At 35.2% G+C, this 20,773-nt stretch overlaps 1 protein-coding gene across 3 annotated transcripts in view; it reads left to right on the top strand.

The window, feature by feature from the left end:
• Positions 1-20,141, top strand: part of TAFA2 (TAFA chemokine like family member 2) — a 435,070-nt gene extending 414,929 nt beyond the window's left edge. For all 3 annotated transcript variants that reach the window (XM_055328755.1, XM_055328756.1, XM_055328757.1), the window contains exon 5: positions 18,007-20,141. In XM_055328755.1, the coding sequence (XP_055184730.1) occupies positions 18,007-18,018 (12 nt within the window). In that variant the 3' untranslated portion in view covers positions 18,019-20,141. The remainder of the gene's footprint in view (positions 1-18,006) is intronic.
• Positions 20,142-20,773: the final 632 nt, after the last annotated feature.

Below are 20,773 nucleotides of genomic sequence, written 5' to 3'. Positions count from 1 at the left end.
ATGAGCACCAATTGATATATAGAATTGCTGACTGATTCAGTATATTGTACCTCTGAAACTAATGTAACACTATGTTAATTTGAATTAAAATAAAAACTTAAAAAAAGAGAAAATCTGTTACATATATATGTATATGTATATATATTCCACTATATATATAAAGTGGAACATTTCCAGCCAGAGAAAAGAAGGAATTCTTGCCATCTGAAGCAACATGGATGGACCTAGAGGGCATTATGTTAAATAAGTTAGGTGTAGAAAGACAAATACTATATGACATCTCTTATATGTGGAATATAAACAAAAGAAATCAAAACAAAAATAACCCCAGAGCATCAAACTTCTAGAGAACAGATTGTGTTGGAGGTGGACCAAACGGGTGAAGGGTGTCAAAATGCACACCCTTCCAGTTATAGCATAATTAAGTCACTGGGATGTTAAGTACAGCAGGTGACTATAGTTTACAATACTGTATTACCTATTTAAAAACTGCTAAGAGACTAAATCTTAAAAGTTATCATCCCATCCAAAAACATTTTGAATTACATGGTGATCCTTGTAATTATTTTGCAGTGTACACAAATATTAAATCACGTTGTGCACCTGGAACTAATGTGTTATGTCAATTATATCAATAAAAATTAAGATTTTCTAAAAAAAGAAGCAGAATCTTTTTATATGGCTAGGGGATTTTTTTTAAATGCCTGCAAGTTTGGAACTCTGTGTATAAATTTGGAGGTTTTATTGAACTCTGTGTGTTGTACCTATCAATGGAGATAGAACAAAATCATACCTGAATCTGAATTTGCTAAGCTTTATCGAACATCTCTTCAATGCCAGTCATTATATTAGAAATTAGATATCCAAAGACAGATATAGTCACAATCTTTGTGCTGAATGAAGATGCCACTTCTTATGCATATTGTCTTGTCCCATCTACAGTGGAAATTCAATGTATTTTTTCTGACCTACCTCCTCAGGTTACATACCTCTTATTATGAAATATACTGAAGTTATTATTATGAAATAACTGAAGATCAGTTAGGAAAGAAAGGGCAGTCTTTTGGGAATATATTCAAGACAAGTAATTTGAAAAGTTATCATTCTAAATCATCCATGCCTAACATACACATTGCTTTTCTAAGAACAACAACAACAGAAACCATTATTACACCGAAGAAAATAACCTCATTCATTAGTCCTACCACAAATAAAAAGCTAAGAAACTAGTCATTGGAAACATAGTCTAGAGCTGGTATGCCTGGTGATGTAGTCTAATAAATATGCAAGAAAGTGTTGTTCCTTGGGAAGGCAGTAATAATCTGTGTTTATGAAGACTTTTACATGAAAAAAAAATTGCTCTAAGACTCCAGAATGTTTCCAGCAGTTGTATTAACTTTGCCTTAATCACTCACAATGGATGCACTGCCAGGAGCTTTTGGTCTATTCTTACAATGGGTCCTATTTGCCTCAATGAGAAATGGCTGCTGTGTTCTCTTAAGAATATCTTCAAGGATGGTGTAAGGATTAAGAAACCAATCTCTAGAGTCAGATTACTTGGGTTCACATCGCAGCTCTGCCACTGATTAGCTGCTGGCCTCGGGCAAGTTAGATCTATACTCCTCAGTTTGCACATCTGTGGGACTGAGATAATAGCATGTCCTCCACATAGGTCCCTCTATTGATTAAATGAGTTAATATTTGTATGGAAATATAAAATATTTCCTATTCATGGGTAAGGGCTGTATGTACTTGGTAAGTAAAGTACATTAATCAAGAAAGTTGTCAATAGGCTCATAAAATGGTCCAGCTTTTTCAGAACTCAAACAGGAACATTATTATTCCAAGTGGTCAGTCTTATTAAATAAGTACTAATGTAAAGATAGCTCAAGACTTCCTTTATCACCTCCATTTCTGCTCCTGCAGAAACGGTTTCTCCTTTACAGCACCCAGAAAATAGGACTTTTGAGGACTTATCAGAGCTTTGAAGTGAGTAGGCAATTTTTTTCCCCTGAACATTGCAATTATTGTTATTTACTCAACTGGTAGTCTACATCCACTGGCACGATTCAAAGATAATCTCCAAAAAAAGTTTCCTTTAATGGTTAAAAGGTTTTATTCACTTGAGAGAGGGAAGTGTTGTGCCAGGGTTTATATGCTAGGTTTGTGGGTTTTTTTTTTTTTTTTCATTTTAAGTTTTTTGTACTTGTTTGCCTATGGCAATTTAAGATGAGGTTAACTTGGAGTAGTTGGTACAAGCAGTAAAGGACTGTTTTATTGAATGCTGAGCTACTCTTGCCCATTTTGCCATTACTAATACAGCATTAATGTTCTTACTAAATCACAAAAACACCAAGTAGAAACTGATGCTGAAAGTGTTTATAGATATTCAGCAATTAGCAGAGGCTAATAATTCCTATTTATGGAATAACAAATAAAACCTAAGTGATTTTTTTTAACCTCAGTACATTTCAAACAAAATGTGTTATATATATATATAAGTTTTTGCTCTTAGGAAAGACAAAAATTGTGTTAGACCTTATGTGCATAATATGCCCTGCCTTCTTTATAACTTATCCTGACTCTAGTATGACCTTTGAAAATAAAACAGACTTTGCACAAGAAATGTATAGCTTTGGAAGGGACAACCTTAGTATCAGAAAGCCACAAATGACCCATACTTAATGCCTCATATAATTAGAGTTAATATTTTATAATAACAATGGAATAGTAAAAATATTCTTAGTATATAAACTTCTGCCTTTGAAAATATTTATTTTAATGTACTGTTGTAGGTGTTTAAGAGTTAGTATTTATTGTATTCTCATTACAGGCATTATTTCATTTAACCTTCAGAGTAGTGTGATGAGATAGGGACCATCTCCATGTATAGGAAAGGAAACAGGTTTTTTGTAGTGAAATAACCGGGCCACACACTTAGTACCCAAGTCAGAAGAAGCCCATGGCTCGATGATAGTCTTAACCCATGCTTTTAACCGTTACTTATTAGTTACTGCCTGTCTGATTTCTCTGAAAATCTTTAATTCGTCATTTTCTTCATCATCATCAGTAGGTGAACATTAAATATATGTAGGGCACACTACCTCTTAGCCAACTTTTAATTATTCATGGTAAAGAGAAAAAATAGGGGAAATTGAAATTCACAACAATCATTTTTCAATTTTAGGCAAAATTAGGAAAATGCCATTATAATTCTTCATTATGTAATAGAAATAACAAAAAATATACAGCAAATGAACCCTATACTTAAGAGAGTATTAGTATTTTAAAATAGATCTAGATTTTGTAAGAAGTCTATTTTGACCTCTTGGTTATAATGAATCTTCTATCTCAAAGGTAATAGTGTGTGCCATGACTTTAATTTGATTCTGAGTTCATGACCTTGGATTACAATAGGAACTGATAATATTATAGTCAGTCTTTAACATTACAACCTCAATGTCTCATTTTTATGATGGAAAAGTTGAAGAAGTTAGTACAGAGCTATATCTAGGAACCCTTTCTCAATGCCAGCCTTAAAAATTTATTAGCAACTTGATGTGATTTAATGGATTTCAGAAATGTTTTGTGCTTCAAGATAGGTTTCATTTTGTGCCAATCGCAGTGGCTGAAGTTCTTGTGTTAGAGAATCATTCATAGCATTAAGATTTCAACATTCAGGAGTTGTCTACCAAAAATCAAATTTCTACAGTAGGGATAATTACCCTATATGGATGAAGATACAATTTTTTGTTCATAGGACGTATTTCCAAGATAAACCCAACAGGAAGTCAAGTGTGAATCAGGACCAGGACTCAAACCGAAAAATACAGTAACCCTAAGTATAAGTAACAATGAACTTACACTTTGAGCATTAGAGGCAAGTAAGTTTGGAAATAAGACTCAACCTAAATATGATTGTTATGCAGAGGTACTATGCAGATAGGATACCACAGATAAATTTCAAATGTTACCTAATTTAGAGGATGACTAATTGATACCAAGTTCATCCATAAAATTGAACTCATGAAACTTGGTTTTCACATCTAGTTATGGATGTTTGGTAATATCGTCAAACTAATCCATCTTCCCCTTCCCCAAAAAGACACTGAAGAGCTGACCAAAATAGAAGATGGTATACTTGGAGGCATTGGGCGCCAACAAGAGAAGAGTTTCTGGCCTGGGACTTGGGTAGGAAGTAGACCAAGAGACATTTGTCCAGGTTTATGAGTTATTCCACCTATGAAGGTAATTGTCAATGTTAGAGGGAGTACAAAAGAAGGCAAAATAGGAGAGGAAAAAGAAATCAAGAACAAGAAGAATAAATAAAAAGTACTTGGTAGATTTTAACACAACTGTATCAGTGACTATACCAAATGTAAATGGCTTATGTGATCCACTGAAAAGGCAAATAAGTACAAGGATTGCTAATCTGGATCAAAACATAAATATATACTGTTTAGCAGGGGTACATTTAAAGAAAAACTGAAAATATGAAAATAAATAGAAAACATTTATGCAAAACTAACCTAAAGAAAGCTGATATAATATTAATAGTAAAGAAGAATGTGGCAAAAATTATTGCTAAGGAGGAATAGTTCCTCATGATAGAAGGTTTAATTCCTCATGAAGAAACCACATGGTAAGTGACTTTATGCTTACATTTGTGCTTGCGTGCTACTTCCATTTTTACTAGAATTAGTAAAAACAACTAAGTTGACATTATGGTCAAGCAGTGTTGACCCATAATTTTCCCGAAATTACATAGCTAATAAGCAATAGTGTGGGAACTAAACCCTGGAAGTCTACTCTCCAACTTATAAATATTTGAGTAGCAAAAGCTTCAATGGACCAAATAAGTTGTGGCTTCCTCTCTGCTACACATTTCAAACCAGTTTGATTTTGATGGATTGGTGCCTAAAATGCTCTTTTCCTTCTGCTTCAGTTATTAGTTTAGATTATTCTCCATCTCTTCTCTTCAGAACCCTCTAAAAGCAAAGATATGGTATTTTTCTCATGACTGACCTCACATTTTTCCTGAACTTTATTATCCCAAGAACAGCTGAATCGTTTGGGGAGGAGACATCCCTTCAACAGAAAAGCTAAATGTTACAGTGAAGAGTGACCTTCTTTTATGATATTGTTTTTCTTTACTAGGGGATGTCTCAACCTAGTTAGGTTATAGGTGAATTTAAGTCATGCATTGAGGAATTTTTTTTACCAACAGCCATCTGAAAACATTTGCCTGAAAAAAACCCTTTGCTTCCTGTACACACACAGACTGGCTCCCTATGCTCTCCTTCTGTAAAACTTTGCAAATCTCACTGCCTGAAAAGAAAGAACAGTGGCTTCCAGAGCTTAAAAAAAAAAAAAAAGTCATTGAGGTCCCTTACATTCATTTAGGCTCTATCCAGTTCTGACTTCCAGGAATAAGCCTTTTGGAAGGAGGAAGGTGTGCACCATGTGTGTTTCTAGTTCCTATTTGTATGCCCACATGAGAACAAGGACCATATCTGCTTTGCCCCATCCTCAGTAGGTAACATGGAAGCAGCAACATTTGTTGAACAAAGAAATTGATGAACAAATTACCTCTGCAACCTCATCTCCTACTACTCTCTCCTTGTGTGCTCCCCACTGCCACCACATTACCCTCCTTTCTTGCCTCAGGTCATTGGCACTGTCTAAAATACTCCTCCCCCAACCATTACCTTGATGGACTCTCGCTGCTATAGGCTTTTACTGAAGTCTCATTCCTCAGCAGATCTTCCCTGTCTATGTTAACTACCACCAAACCCCACTCTTCCCCCTGACTCTACTTTTCTCCTGGCATGGCCTGACATATTTGAAACTATAATTATTATGTCTGTTGTTTGTCAGCCTCTCTAGACTGTTAGTTCATAGAGGCAGTGATTTTTTTTCACACCTAGGATAGTGCCTGTTACTTAGTATGTGCTCAGTCAATATTAGTTAAGTGAATGAATGCAAGAATCAGACCTGCAGGACCTATCTCACTAGGTTTGAAGCCCCAGAATGAGGATCTCAGTCCCCAGACTATCGCTTATTGCTTAGATGCATCATCTAGAAGTTTTACTTAATTTCTCTCAACTTCAGCTTCATCTGTAAATTCAAGATAATGGTAATTAATAACAAAGCCTATTAACTGTTAAGTAGTAAATGGGGATAGTCTCAAAGAATAATTTTGAGGGTTACAAGAGAAGAGAAACGTGCACTCAGTTGTCTATTAATGCCAGCAATTATGATCTGAGAGGTGAGGAGGGTTCCAGGTTTCCCCGAGGAGAAGGATCAACTGTCTTTGGCATTCTAGTCTCGACCAGAAAATGGAGTTGGCTGCATTTCGCTAAGCAAAGTTAACTTCTCTCTGCCTTTTAAAATACTAGCCTCTATATTTGAAAAAAAATGGTGGGAGGGAACTAGACACAGAGTATATAATCAATATATAAGAGAGAGAGATGATATACACATATTATTTTGGGGGTGAATCAATCATTGTAGTATTTATTTACTTTGTTCTAAGAAATTTGCTGGTGTTTCATTTATACCACCATACCTGATGTCAAGTGAGCATGTAATCCTTAGGTGTAGGATAACTGTCACTACGGAATATTTCATGAAAAAAATTTTCCTGACAGTGTTAAGCAGCAGTATGGAAATTACTCAAGAGAGAAGTGCATTTTTAAAAAAAAAATTAGGATAATTTCTAACTGAAATGTTAACTGTAATGAGTATGCCAGAATCAACCTTGATGTATCTATTTGGACATTTTCTACATCCCAAGTGGTTAGCCTAATACCAATTAAAGCATCACACATTGCTATTATCTTTTTGCAATATTATTTTCATGAATTAATTTTGTTTTAAAAATCAGACCTTTTCCAAATGAGAATAAATTTAAATATCCGAGGTGTGAATGTGAAACTGATGTCAGGACCCATATGTATCTATAATTTCAAATTCTGAAGCCACAGAATCATGGGAATAATCCTAAAAAAATTAAAATGGAGGAACTGACCTTTAGGGTCACTTAATTGTTCCCCTAGCAATTCAGAGAATCCAAATAGTAGCTCCGGGTTTCCTTCTTGTGAAGTTGTGTATCACTTTCCTCTTCTATTCAGTCCTTCATTTGTCCATTTATCCATCCACCCACCTACCTATCATTTCAGTTTTGCGATTTAATACCTATTAGGTATCATCTGTTGTGCCTGGAATGCTGCTTAACACTGAGGAGAGAAAATGTATGCTATTGTCTTTTTTTTTTCCCAATACATCATAGTTTAGTGCAAGAAACAAAGAGATTAATAAAATAATCATAATATGACAAGATAGATCTTAGACATATGGACAGAGTGCTGACTGGATGAATCACAAAGGCTTATGAATTATGAAGTGGTAACATTTGTTCTGAGGTTTGAAAGAAGAGTTTTCAGGCAAAGGTAAAATGTATACAGAGGTAAGGAGATCTGAATGGGCATATCAAGGCCTATGAGTGTTAAATAGATATGACTAGAGTCTGTCTCTGAAGGGGTTGGGAAGGTAGGTGGGTTGATATGAATCTCCTCTAAATTTTCTCCAGCTTCATCCTTTGTCACATGTCTTTGCCTAGTCATGACACTAACCTACTTTGTATGATTGCACCAGCTGTGACTTAGCTGGATAAAATCAAGTGATCATGGTGACCAGAATTCAAAAGTTTCATTCTTTCTCAGACCATCATTTTATTTTTTTTATATATAAATTAATTTTTATTGGTGTTCAATTTACCAACATACAGAATAACACCCAGTGCTCATCCCGTCAAGTGTCCCCCTCAGTGCCCGTCACCCATTCACCCCCACCCCCCGCCCTCCTCCCCCTCCACCACCCCTAGTTCATTTCCCAGAGTTAGAAGTCTTTATGTTTTGCTCAGACCGTCATTTTAATCTTACATTTTCTGGTTAGGTAGGGAAAGATCTAGTCATAATGGGGACAAGGGGTTTGTACTTATTACTCAAAGGGCAATTTTTTAAAAAAAATTATGAGATATATTTTTCTACATCAAAATTGGGAGATAGTTTTTCATATCATAACATGATTAATTTTTCCTCTGCTATTGGTTTAACTATCCTCAGCTCTCAAATTTATGTAGGAAATGTTTTACCTTTGATTTGTATTATCAAAACTTCTATTGTCTGATTCTAAATTACTAGCCATCTCCTTCATATGATCTTATTATTTATTGTTATTCATGTTATAGTGTCAAATATTAAATTATTCAAATATTTGAAATTCAAATACTACAGGTTTTATATCTCTGGAGTACTTTGGGAAAGAGATTATAAAGAAAAGCTTTGAAAGTCTATCTATAAATGTCGTGGATCCCATTCAGACTGTTAATGAAGATTACATAGTTGATGAGCAGAGAATAACATAGCTGACTTGTGAATGCCTATGACCGATACATGGGTTAAATGACTTGGCCCCACTTATCATCATTAAATTGTGTATGATTCAGGTGCATGCTGTAACAAAATCACAAATTACTGTAGACATGTATATTCAGGAAAGCCTATGAATGGTTAAGGTAGAAAATATTAAATAAGTTTTTGAATTGTAATTGAATCATAATACATAATACTATTTGTAGAATTCTTTTACTCTTTTATGTCAAAAGAGTATCCATGTATGGGATTTCTATATACTTTCTCCCTTGATTTTAATGAACTTTTGTATTTACTAAGTTTGTGCAAAATGATTCTCAAATATTGACAAGAAATTCTTATGATTTTTGTATCAATTTCTTATAAAAGCTTTTTATTTTAGGTCCCATTTATGAATGTTTTCCTGAAATAATAATAAAAAAAGTTCTAAGAGCTTATAATCCTTTAGGAGGGATGCAGACCTATCTCCATTGTGAACTTTTATGGACAAAAAGGAAGTTATTGTTTCTGTGTTCCTTTATGTTGGTTTACATGTTCCCTTTTGCCCAGGTTTGCTTCTTGTAATCATCTGTTCAATAGTCGAGTACCTGACATGTGTTTATTCCTTAGGCAAACGTGTAAAACTCTTCAGGTTCGAATGGAGAAGTAGAAAGAGAATGTTTCTGCTGTGCCTGATGACAATTTTTTTTTTTATTTTCCCACACTCACAAAAATTCTGGCTCTCAATTGGAGCATGAGTGTGGCGAATTCTAGTATTGGTCGAATTCTAGTGTTGGTCCCTTCTAAGGAAGGGGCAGAAGTTTTGTTGAGGAATAAAGATTCAAAACATCTCCCGAAATGAGCTCTCATCTTGGTTTATATCTCACAGAGCAGGAGTGTACATTGTGTTACAGGATTAACTGTTACCTACTCTTTCTTATAGTTACTATTGGCATTCTAGGTACTCCTGACTTCAGGAGGAAAGATGAACTTTGGACAGCTTTAGGATTCAGAAGGCAAAGGTCTGTCTCAATTGTCAGTAAGGAAAGGCATTGAACTATCTTTTATAGAAATAATGGGGGAGGGGCATCACTCTTTGAACTAATGAGGTCCACAAATAAACAAATTTGCCACAAAGAGGTGGACCTAATATTGTCACCCATGATGGCCCCTCAGTGGACATTGTTTTGCCAAGAATAGGAAATGGATAATACAAAACTTTGGGTGTATTAATGGACCACTGTCAGCATGAAAAGTACTGAGCCATCAGGCTTTCACTGAATCTTCATAAACCAGTGAAGATTGTTTTCTTACCTACTGGTCCAATCTTTATATATTTAATTGCCATATAATTGAATCAGCTACATCAAACTAGCATCTAAGTAAATAGAAATAGCTAGAGATTCATATTTTGATCAACTTTGGGAATTTGAAATTACAGAAGTGTGACTATTATTCTAAAAAAAATATCCCAAAGCCAAGATCAGAAACAATTCAGGGAGAAATATAACTGAGAAATAGAAGGGAAGAAGCAAAAGCACCAGTATATTAAACATAACGGACTGTATTAGACTGTTTTTCAGAAAATATATTCTAGTTTTGCAATTCACAGAAGGCAGATTTTTTTTTCAAAGATTTACCATATACAGAAGGATCAGCTCTAAATGTAATATTATGGAAAAGGACAGAGATGGTGGGGGGAGCACATGTGCTACTTCAGGCATGGAACTAGCTTAGTACAAGTTACACCAAGTTCTTCTCCAAGTGACAGCCACATATTCTTTATTCAGACAGGTGTCGCAAGGAAAGGTCATGACTAACAGTCATTTGCATTTGTAACTCAAACCATCCAGGAAGTACAGAGAAAATGTTGCTCTTAGCAATCTCTAGACTACTATGGAGATTTTTTCCGCATTTCAGCCCTTCTTCCCAACTCTACTTCTCTTTAATTCACCTTTGGAGTACTGATTGTACTGTTTACCTCTGCATGCCCTCATATGTGTGAGGCTGAAGTTCTTGAGAAGTGCGATACTTGAAGAGATTTAAACTTCTAAAGTAAGTCTTTATGTTGAAAGTGGATAAAAACTATCATCAATTCAAATTACTCCTTTATAAATTAGAGGTGAGTCTAAAGAAATGAACCTAGCATCAAATTTGGCAGGTAAAGTACCTTCCAATTGAGTTCAAAATCTCAACCGTCTCTAAAAATGTATGAACTATGCTGGTATATGAAATACTATTTTTTTTAAGTCTACTCAGATTTCCTCCAAGTATTCAAAATAATTGTTTTCCCATTTTAAGGGATTTTCAATCTCTTCAAGCAAAACATAACTAAATCCCATTATACTGTTGTCTTTTATAATTACCTTAATTTGGAGGGTCATTTTCCACCGGGAATAAACACAGGTTGTGAACAGGGGCCAGGAGAAGGAAAGTCGTAGACTTCCTTAGTGTCCCAAAAGAATTTATCAACTACCCAAAGAGAAATCAGGGAATGTTTTATTGTGTTTATCAGTGAATGTTATCTGGACAGAATCAGTTCTGAGTAGATGAATGTGCATAAATGGCAAGGCAAACAGTCATCTGCTTTCATGAGTCACATAGAAGAGTCATGGCAGGAGCACTGTAGAGCTTTCAGAGTTCCAAGAAATAGTGCAGGTCCATCTGTTCAAAAGATTCATTTCCAGTCAAGATCTTCATTTACACAACATAGGAAGCTGAAAGCCTTTGACAGATGTTGTATTTGTGGTAAAAGCTTACTAGTTTTGCATTCTAATATAATGAGTAGGCTTCTTAGAAAAAGGAAGTCTACACAGTGGTTATACCACCAGTGAATTTAGGTAATCAGAGTAAAGTTTTATCCCATTTGGAGTTAGTGCTTCTTAAGAAGAGTCAGAGCAGTTTGGGGATAGAAGGGAATTAGAAGCACAGAGTCCAACAGACTCACTCGGCCGACTCACTGGAGATTCAGAGATTTTTAAGTCACGTGTCCAATGTGCTAAGACTAGCAGATAGTAACATCAGTATAAAACTCTTATCAGAATAAGGCTACCATTCGTCAGTCATGTTTGCTGTTTTGGTTCTCTCTGGAAGTATAGATTGCATGATATTTTCTGCTTCCACACTGGTATCCACACTGTGTTATACCTAAATACAACCAGTTAGGTACGGCAATGTTCTCTGTTGTTTGAAATGACTATCCTTCCAATCACCCAAGGCTGTTAGATTTTTAGAGTATTTATAGGACAGATAACAAGGTCATTTAGTAGAAATGCTGACCCTAGCAGTAGTATTACACAGATGGCTTTTGGTGCCTCAAGTGTTAAAATAAATGTTCAGGCCAAGCCAGCACCAGACATTCCCAAGAAGAAAAGTAAACTGTGGCATGAAAACCTGACAGTTTTCATGGCTATAGAATCACCTCCATCACCAAGAAAGTAAAATACAGCCTTACTTTTTTTTTTATGTAGGTAAGTGGATTTATGAAGATGATTCATGTCACTGCCTTACAGTGCTTCATCTATACCTAAAAGCTATCTGGTCAACTAGACTTGAATGATTATTCTAGACCGACAGGTGTCTTTCATTTTGTAATACATCATTATATAAGTTGCTTTAAGATAGGACAAGTGCATTCACATAGTTATGACCAGCTCAGTGACAGCTTTTCTCCTGGTGTAAATGAGAAAACCTGCTACTGCGGAGTTACGGTGTTTTAATGGCACTTTCGATACACAAAAACTAAGGCAAGAGCTTAATTCATGTACTTGTAAGAGCCGCATTAAAAAAATGCATCTGCAGTAAAGTGACAGTTATATTCCAGGCAAGGCAATGTTCATTCAAATCAGCTTTTAGGATGATAAAGGTATTCTAGATCTCCTTTTACTTTATCAAATTAAATTTATTTATCAGAATGTTAGTTAGACATGATGCCTGTTGTGATGTCATTAAGCAGCTGCATTATAAAGACTGGACATGCGCTGCATTTAAAGCTACCACCTTTTGGAAAGATTGCCACATCTTTTTCCTTGCCTTCCAACTGTTTAAATATTGTTCGTCAGTCCAAAAATTTTCTCTAATAACATGGCTATTTACTGTAAATTCAACATGTTTTTATGAAATTGATTTGTTCATAAAGCATTGTCTGTTCCATTATTGTGTATATATGACTCATTTTATATTTACAGGAATGTAAATATTGCTCAGTAGTTCCTCATAACAAGATTTTAATGGCCACACTGGAGAAAATGTTGTTTTTTTTTTTAAAATTAAGCTAAAATGATAAGATTCACATTGATGCTATGGAAATTTGGCAGTGATTTCACAAATTTATATAGACTGGCAAACTGAAAAACTGGGATTAAAAAAAATCTGGAATATGAGCTAGAACTCAATTAAAGTGAAAGAGTATCAGAGGAATCATCAATAATGAATAAGGACATTTACAAATCTGCATTTTGTTTCGGTATAATTATGTCACATTTATTTTTTAAGTATAGTGCTAATTTCCTAGATATTTGTACTGTATGCAAAGTCTGATGCAGCTGGTCCATTAAAAAGACAACATAAGAATGAAAAAGAATGGATTGTGTATCCATAAACACCAGTAATATATGATCAGAAAAATTAAGGGGCAAAGCCTAGGAATTCAGTGTATTCAGAGGGCTAGAAATGTGTGTGTGTGTGTGTACACACATTTCTAGCTCTCCAGGCATATATATATATATATATATAAATATACATATTTATATATATATACACACATATATGTTTATATATGAATAATAGTTGCCATTTACATAGTGTTTATTACATACCTAGCACTGTTCTAAGCACTTGACCTACTAACTTATTTGCTCTTCAGCTCATACAACCCTATGATATAGGTACTGATACTATCCTGTTTTACTCAAGGTCACACACTGAGTTATCAGCAGAACTGGCTTCAGGTACATTCTTTTTAACCACTACTCTATATCCCTTAATCTGAAAAGAGTCTCACTCCTAAAGTAGGCCCAAAAAGAGGTGCTTTCCTCTTGATTGAAAGGATGTTTATGATTAGTAAGAATATGAAATGAATAATTGCAGGATCAGTTTCTATAAGACACTGACAATTAAATCAATACTTATAAAGAAACAAGCAGTAATGCCCCCCCCCACCCCAATACTTATCCTAGGTATAGCCTTTTGTGTAGTGTTTGGGAATTACTGCTACTACCACCAGTTATTATTTAAAAAACATTTACCTGGACACTTTCGAAGGATTATCTGATTTAGCCACAATAGCAAAGGCATGGGGTCTAATAACACCATTCTCGTATTACCCTTGGGGAAGACTAGGCTTAGGGAGTTCAGATAACTTACTCAGCCCCACAGTGTGAGAACATGCTAAGGAAGAGATCTGAACTCAGGCTGCGTGCCGGCGGAGCCCACCCACACTGTCAATGCCTCTCATCATAATGTGTTGCCTCCCACTGATAACTCAGGCAGCAGGGCTTGAGTGGGGGAAAAGGGAATTACTGACTCCATGAATGTAATTATTTTAAGAACTTCATAAAATCATCTATTACACTTGGGGACAAGATAGAGTCTTGAATTTCCTTTTTAGCCTTTCTAATTTATCTTAACTAGAAGATAGGCAAGGATACTTCATAATGTTCAAAGTATAAAATAAAACCAGTATAAAATAGTTGATTTCATTTCACATTTAACTAAGGTCATGTATGCCATTACCTCGTTTGGTTTTCTCTAATTAAATTGATGAACAGACTTAAGGGTTGTGATTTTAGCACAAATTTTTGAGAAATCAAATCAGGATACTATAATAGATTTGTTAGACTGGGAGAAATAAATGGATGGGCTAAAATAAGGGGATAATTCTGAAAGAATTCTTGCTTTTTGTTTAATATTAGCAGGGTAGCGCCATCCTTGTGGGTCATTACCAAGATAGCTTTGAGCTACTAACTAGAAAAGCTGCCATCATTCTGATTACCTTTTGCATGTGTTCAGTTGTCAAGTATTTTTACTTGTTGAATTGACTGGTGTGCAGCACACACAAATAAGATTTACATAAAAAGGAACAGCTGTGTGACACACTGCCTTTGGAAAGGCGAATTCACTGAGGTGGTGATTAAAACGTATGAAGCTCCAGGCACAACTATAATCATAGGACCATTTCTCTCTCTTTCTCATGCAGTATTTTATATCTACTGCCCTCAGAACCAAAAGACAGTACATTCGTGGTAACAAATGCTTTTCCTATCTTGTAAAGATGGCTTTATGGCAACCTCCTGCTTTTAGTTACTGAAAACTTGCTGAAAATCGTCTTTACAAGCTAACACTTTTTGCTATTTGGCCTCCTCCAAAAGATATGGCTTGAGTGAAAGAGAGTGATATCTAAGTTCTAAAAATAAGGCAGTGCTTAATGTGGTATATTAAAAATCACGTTTAGATGAGAGCAACATTTTTAAACGTTAGAGTGTATACATATCACTTAAACAACCCTTGCATATCAGGAAAGGAGAAAATGGTGCTTTTTTTCCGAGTAGCATTCCAGAATTTTGACTTGAGTAACTTGAACTCAATAGGCAGGTTAAAAAAAAAAAAAAAAAAGGCAGGTTTGTTATTTTTGCGTTACATTTTAGACAATTTCATCTTCAATATTGCTGCTGCTTCTGTATTAGGTGAATTACATTGGTGATAATGTACCTACGTTCAGAATCATCCTTATGTTTTCAAGTCTTTGGTTTTGCCATTTCATTTGATACAAGGGTGGAGGTTGTCAGGGAGGGTGCTGACACAGGCCCATACATGCTCATATCCGTATCACATTGAAAAGGACAAGTGAAAAAAAAAAAAAAAAAGAAAAAAGGACAAATGATTACTTAGCCTTTGTTTGAATTCTTTAAGAGTAGTTCTCTACTTTGACTAAATATCTGTTCGTGTGGCCCTCTCGTACTTTTTAGTGGTTCTCTTGTTAAAGATTTGTGCATCGAAAAAAACTTGTAAAACCTTTATTATATATAAGTGTTTTCACAGACATTATCATAGTTGAGCCTCACAGCAACCCCTGTGAAGATAACAGGACTATCCCCTTTCCACTGTGACTGCTATTACTGCCACACCGACCTTAATCTAGAACTCCACATGCCAAACCACAATGAATTGATCGGAGTAATTTACAAAAATGAAATCTAAAATAGTCCACTGAAGGCCTATCTTCATCTCATAAAATGTGCTAGGATATTTTTAGGATTAATAAACTGGGAATATTGTATAAAGTTGGAATAAGAAGTCATTTACTCAAGTTTTGACCTATGCTTATTTAGAGAATTCTTTTAGTCTTTTTTAACTTTCTATTTTCTGGCAATTATTTTAGGTGATAGCATAAAAAATGTAGGTTTGTGATACGCTTAGGATAGGCATTGTGTTTATGTGTATACATGTATGTTTACTGAGATGGAGGAAAAATGTGTTCTATAATATAAAACTTTGGTGTTGTACTGTAAATGTGTCTTTTTAAAAATTTCATAAAAACAAAGCTTTAATATATGAATAGTTGAGAGAATTCCTCCCCAGCTTTATATAAACTAGCAGGATGAAATATTTAGCTTGGAATAAAGATAGAAGAATGCATCTACTGTACCCACAAAGAGATTACTTAGAATCGGGGCTCCAAATGACACAGGAGGACAGGCCACTGGCTCTTGTGGGATCACTGCACCATGTCCTTCCAGTTGCCTATGCTGAGTCCTTGCCGGGGCTAACCCATTTGTGCTTTCTCAGTTCCTCTCTTTACCTAGCATAGTTTTGGAAATATAGTCCCTTATAATATTTATAAGTTTTCCTACTAAGAGGAGAATCTTCAGAAAAGGCAAGGGGATCTTGCTCAGGCAATGGCAGTCAAAGATTAGGTTAAGTCAGTATGCATCAAGAAAGTTTATCATAAAATTTTTGTTTTTTCCACAATGATCAGCTATCTCTATGGGCAACCTGGGATATAACGTCTGTCAAAACATTCATATTTACTCTCCACGTTGTTCTTAGCGCTAACCCTCAGACTGGGAGCCATTCAGAGAACATCTATAAAATGACCACTAAGAGGAAGACAAATTGAAAATGAGACTGCTACCCTATCTAAGAGAGCCCCTGCTCCCAGCATCTCTGGGGGTGAGCAGGCCCTTGCTGTATTTGTATCCTTCCATCCTCAGTTCCATTCCTCCCAGGGGAGGAATTTGTGTATGGGAGTAAGAAGCTTTATAAATATGTAAGCAGAGGCTCCTTCCTTGGACAGGACAGCTGACCAAAGAGACAGAAATGAGATGGTTGCCTCCATGCAGAAACAACTTTTCTTTGAATGTATAGCTTCCTTTTGTAGTATAATTTGAGACTAGCTGTAGTAGAGCCGGAGCTAGATTATTTTGCTTAATGTTTCTTTTTCATAATTGATCAAAAAAACAAAAACAGCCTTTCTGTATATGTTTTATGAAAGGATGAGTAATTATATGATTTAATGGAATAAAACCAAAGTGTCCACAGTAACTTTCAAGAATTCACTTTTTGTTGTAACCACTTCTTGACAAGAATAGTCATGCAACTCTAAGTACCTTGACTTTAGAGGATACCTAGGAATTCACTGGTGCAGCAGAAATTTTCTCTATAGCCATCTATCATCTACTTGTATGTATATATAGATAGAAGGTATCAGGTATTCTAGAGGGTAACTATTTTTTCCCATACACATTCTTTGGACTTGAGTAGGTGTAAAAAGCCAGTGATAATCTCCCTTAATAATATTTATAATAGCATTAATACTAATCAATTTTTTGAGAATTTTTGAACATATTTAAACCTTGGTAAAATATTGTGCATTGTTTTTCTCCCCACTTTTTTTCCCTCATGAATAATTTTTCTAAAATATAATTGAGTCAAATAAGCACTCAAGTTTTAAACTATTTCAAGAATGGGTTTTATGGAGCCAATGCCCAAGGACTTTCTTGAAGATGGGGTCTGATTGTATTCCCATGAACAAAGGTCTTTCTTTACTGAAGTCTGGCATAATGTCTTTATGATCTCTGGATTATGTCTTCCATGCCTGTACAAAGGACAAAGATTCCAGAACCATCGTTTGGATTTGAGACAGGTAGCATCACAAGATTTTCCTGGTCATAGTTGTAGTCATTTGTTGGATAGTTGTGCAAGTAGCTCTAAAAATACCGTGAAAGGATAGAGAACACTGATGTCTTTTCTAAAGTGGCAACACTGGAATCTGGTAGTCCTTTAAAATTCAACATTTGATAAAACAAATACCACTGGGCAGACCGGGTGGTTCAGCGGTTTAGCGCCTTCAGCCCAGGGTGTGATCCTGGAGACCCAGGATCGAGTCCCACATTGGGCTCCCTGCATGGAGCCTGCTTCTCCCTCTGCCTGTGTCTCTGCCTCTCTCTTTCTGTCTCTCATGAATAAACAAATAAAATCTTAAAAAAAAAACCAAATACCAACATTTTGAATTCTTCTAATACTAAATTGTATTTGGAGTTTTAAGATCATACAGCCTGTTATAAAATGATTATCTTTTCTTCTTCCTTTGTAGGTAACCCATTAACAAAGGATAAACCAAGTGATCCTCACACCTGGTTACATCGAACATATGCACAGAAACTTAATTCCTGAGGTGATCTTGAAGGGAGATTTTTATACCGCTCACAAGAGGCACTGCAGAGTCTTACTTCCAAAGGATTTCATGGCTCATAATTGGCCTCTTCTTGAAACCAAGACTTTTAAAAAGTCAGACATGAACTTCTATGTCATGAAGATTTTGTCAGATTTGAACTGCGTTCAACTTGTAAAATTGCACTTGCTAAGAGAATTTGGAGTTGCCATCTGAAGAGTTGGTGTTTCCCGGTGATGTCAGAGACACTCACCTTTTGGGCTCTTGGCTTCAAATGTGACTGCTTTTCTTGTTTCTGAAAGTCTGCCAAGTGCACTGGCCTCCTGCCATGGATATGTTCCTGGGTCCAGTCCTGTGTTCATTGGCTGGTGGGACTGCACCTGGCTTTATTGACATTTCCTTTGCGAACTTCTCCTCTGGCATGGTGTAGACTGAGACCATTTTATTTGTATCTTAATCTTGGAGCTATGAAAGCCTACATGTTTTAACATCTTAACATTGCTTTTGTTAAGGGAATGGAAATATATATCCATTGATAATAATTATTGTTGGCAAGTAATAGTTATCTGAATACATCAATCATATAAGAATGTATAGACAAGCTGACATGTTGCCCCAAGGCTAACATACTACTACAGCTCTCTGTCAGTTACATAGGTAGTAGTTAGAACTGAATTTCCATTTTCATTATATGCTAGTTTGTACTTCTGGAGTACTCTCCCTTTTGGTTTTTGTGGGTTTTTTTTTAAGTGGGCTTTTTCTTTCATGTTTATATTTACTTTTTCCCTTTACAGAAATCAGCAGTGAGCAGTCAAGTATGTAGGTAGCCTTTGGTTTCAAAAAAATCGCCAGGAATGCATGTGGGTTTCTGATTTCTTAGCTTGAGAGTTATTCACTTAAGATTTCTTCTAGTAATTTTTTTTTAACTGTCCTTTCTACCATTTTAATAGACTGTCCCTTGCTCGCTCCCAGTGACTGTTTGGATGCTTATATATTTGTTCAGTCTGTTAATAGAATTGTTCATTTTCCTTGGTATAAAATTTATAAATATTTGCTTATAGTTGTCCCATTCAAACAATTTCTTAGATCAGTTTCTGTCCACATTTTTGTAGTCATTTTAACATTTTTGTTTTTCAGTTCTATAGGATAGTCTTACAAATATTTAAAGGCCTTAAACATGTATGTACTTTTTTCCTAAGTTATTACAGAATGTATAATTTTATACTACATTTATTTTATTTCATTTGTTATGTGAAGGGAGAGAAGAATTGAAAATACATAGCCATTCTGTAACCCTATTGTGTAAGTGTATAGTTGAAGGGATGTAATGGGGGAGACTTCTTGGTTTACTCATCTTAGCCTAATAGGAAGGTCTTTCATAAATTGTCTTATTAGAAGTTCCATTATGTTAGAGAAAATGTGGCCATCTTTCATATTTTTAGAACTCATTGACATGGTCAATTAAGTCTTTGTTGGTTTCCATGATGGAAGCTGACATACCTTAGAGAGTTTTGGTCTGTTAGTTGGTAACAAATTTCAAAGACCAGTACATTACCCAGGATGTCTTCTGGGCAAATTACAAGTGTAAAATTTGTTAAAAGTTAAATTTGTAAAGTATACTTTTGACACTGAACCAAAGTATACTGCCCCACAAGTCCATGAAATGAGATGACTTCCTCCCTCCATTTTCATTATACATAAAACTAGATGGCTCTGAGTGGATTCTGTAATAGTTCAAGACTGTATGAATTCAGAAAGAAAAAAATAACAGTTGTGCTGGAATTTTTGCATCAATGGTAACATCATTCATTTCTTTGGAACAAAATAGAAAACTATACTATTTTGGAAATTATGAATTTGTCCTAGGTTTGTTTGAAATTGTAGATCATGCTTCTCATTTTTTTTTTTACCTGAGTCCTTTAAAACAACACTGGAAATTCTGTATTGTATACAAGTGTAACACATGCATATCAATAGAAAAAAATAAATGGAATTTCAAATAGACTAACTAGATTATCCCCAGTAGATAAATGTTGTGACTATTCAGAAAAGGTAAATAAAATTGGGATATAAAATGGACTCTCTTTCATGAGTTACATTTGGAGAATTGGTTTTCTGGTGTTTTATTTTAAAAGTCAGTTACTCTACAGGAAAACCTCTGAATTCATGGGGAAGCTGACATAAATTTTTCAATCTCCTTTTAAAGAAATCCATGGCAACTCTTGTCATTTACACAAGGTTCCAATACTCGATTTGCTTGTTTGCTAGGAAACAATTGAAAGAGATATATTTACACTTGTGCTATTTGCCCACATCTTGACTATGAGTACAACTGATGGATGTTTGCTAGCAATATGCAAAATTCCCTTTATTATACAAATTGTTAAATATGCTGCCTATCCTTTGAAATTCATTACATATGGAAATGTTAATGAAAGTATCAGATATGGTACTCAGCTTTCACACTTCTTAAAAATAATTTAAAACCCACAAGAAGTTACAAAGAGGGGAGAACTTCTGTGTGCTCTTTTCCCATTGTCCTCCAGTGACCAAATCTTATCAAATCAAGACACTGACATTGGTACAATACTATTAAATCAAATACAGACCTGACTCAGATTTTCCAGTTTCACATGTACTGTGTGTAAGAGACCGAAGGAGAGCGAGCTCTATTGTATCCTTTCCTTTT

Source organism: Nyctereutes procyonoides, unplaced genomic scaffold (genome assembly GCF_905146905.1).
Source record: "Nyctereutes procyonoides isolate TBG_1078 unplaced genomic scaffold, NYPRO_anot_genome, whole genome shotgun sequence".
Taxonomy (NCBI): Eukaryota; Metazoa; Chordata; class Mammalia; order Carnivora; family Canidae; genus Nyctereutes; species Nyctereutes procyonoides.
The sequence above is the reverse complement of the archived record's forward strand: the minus strand, read 5'-3'. Positions and strand labels throughout refer to the sequence as shown.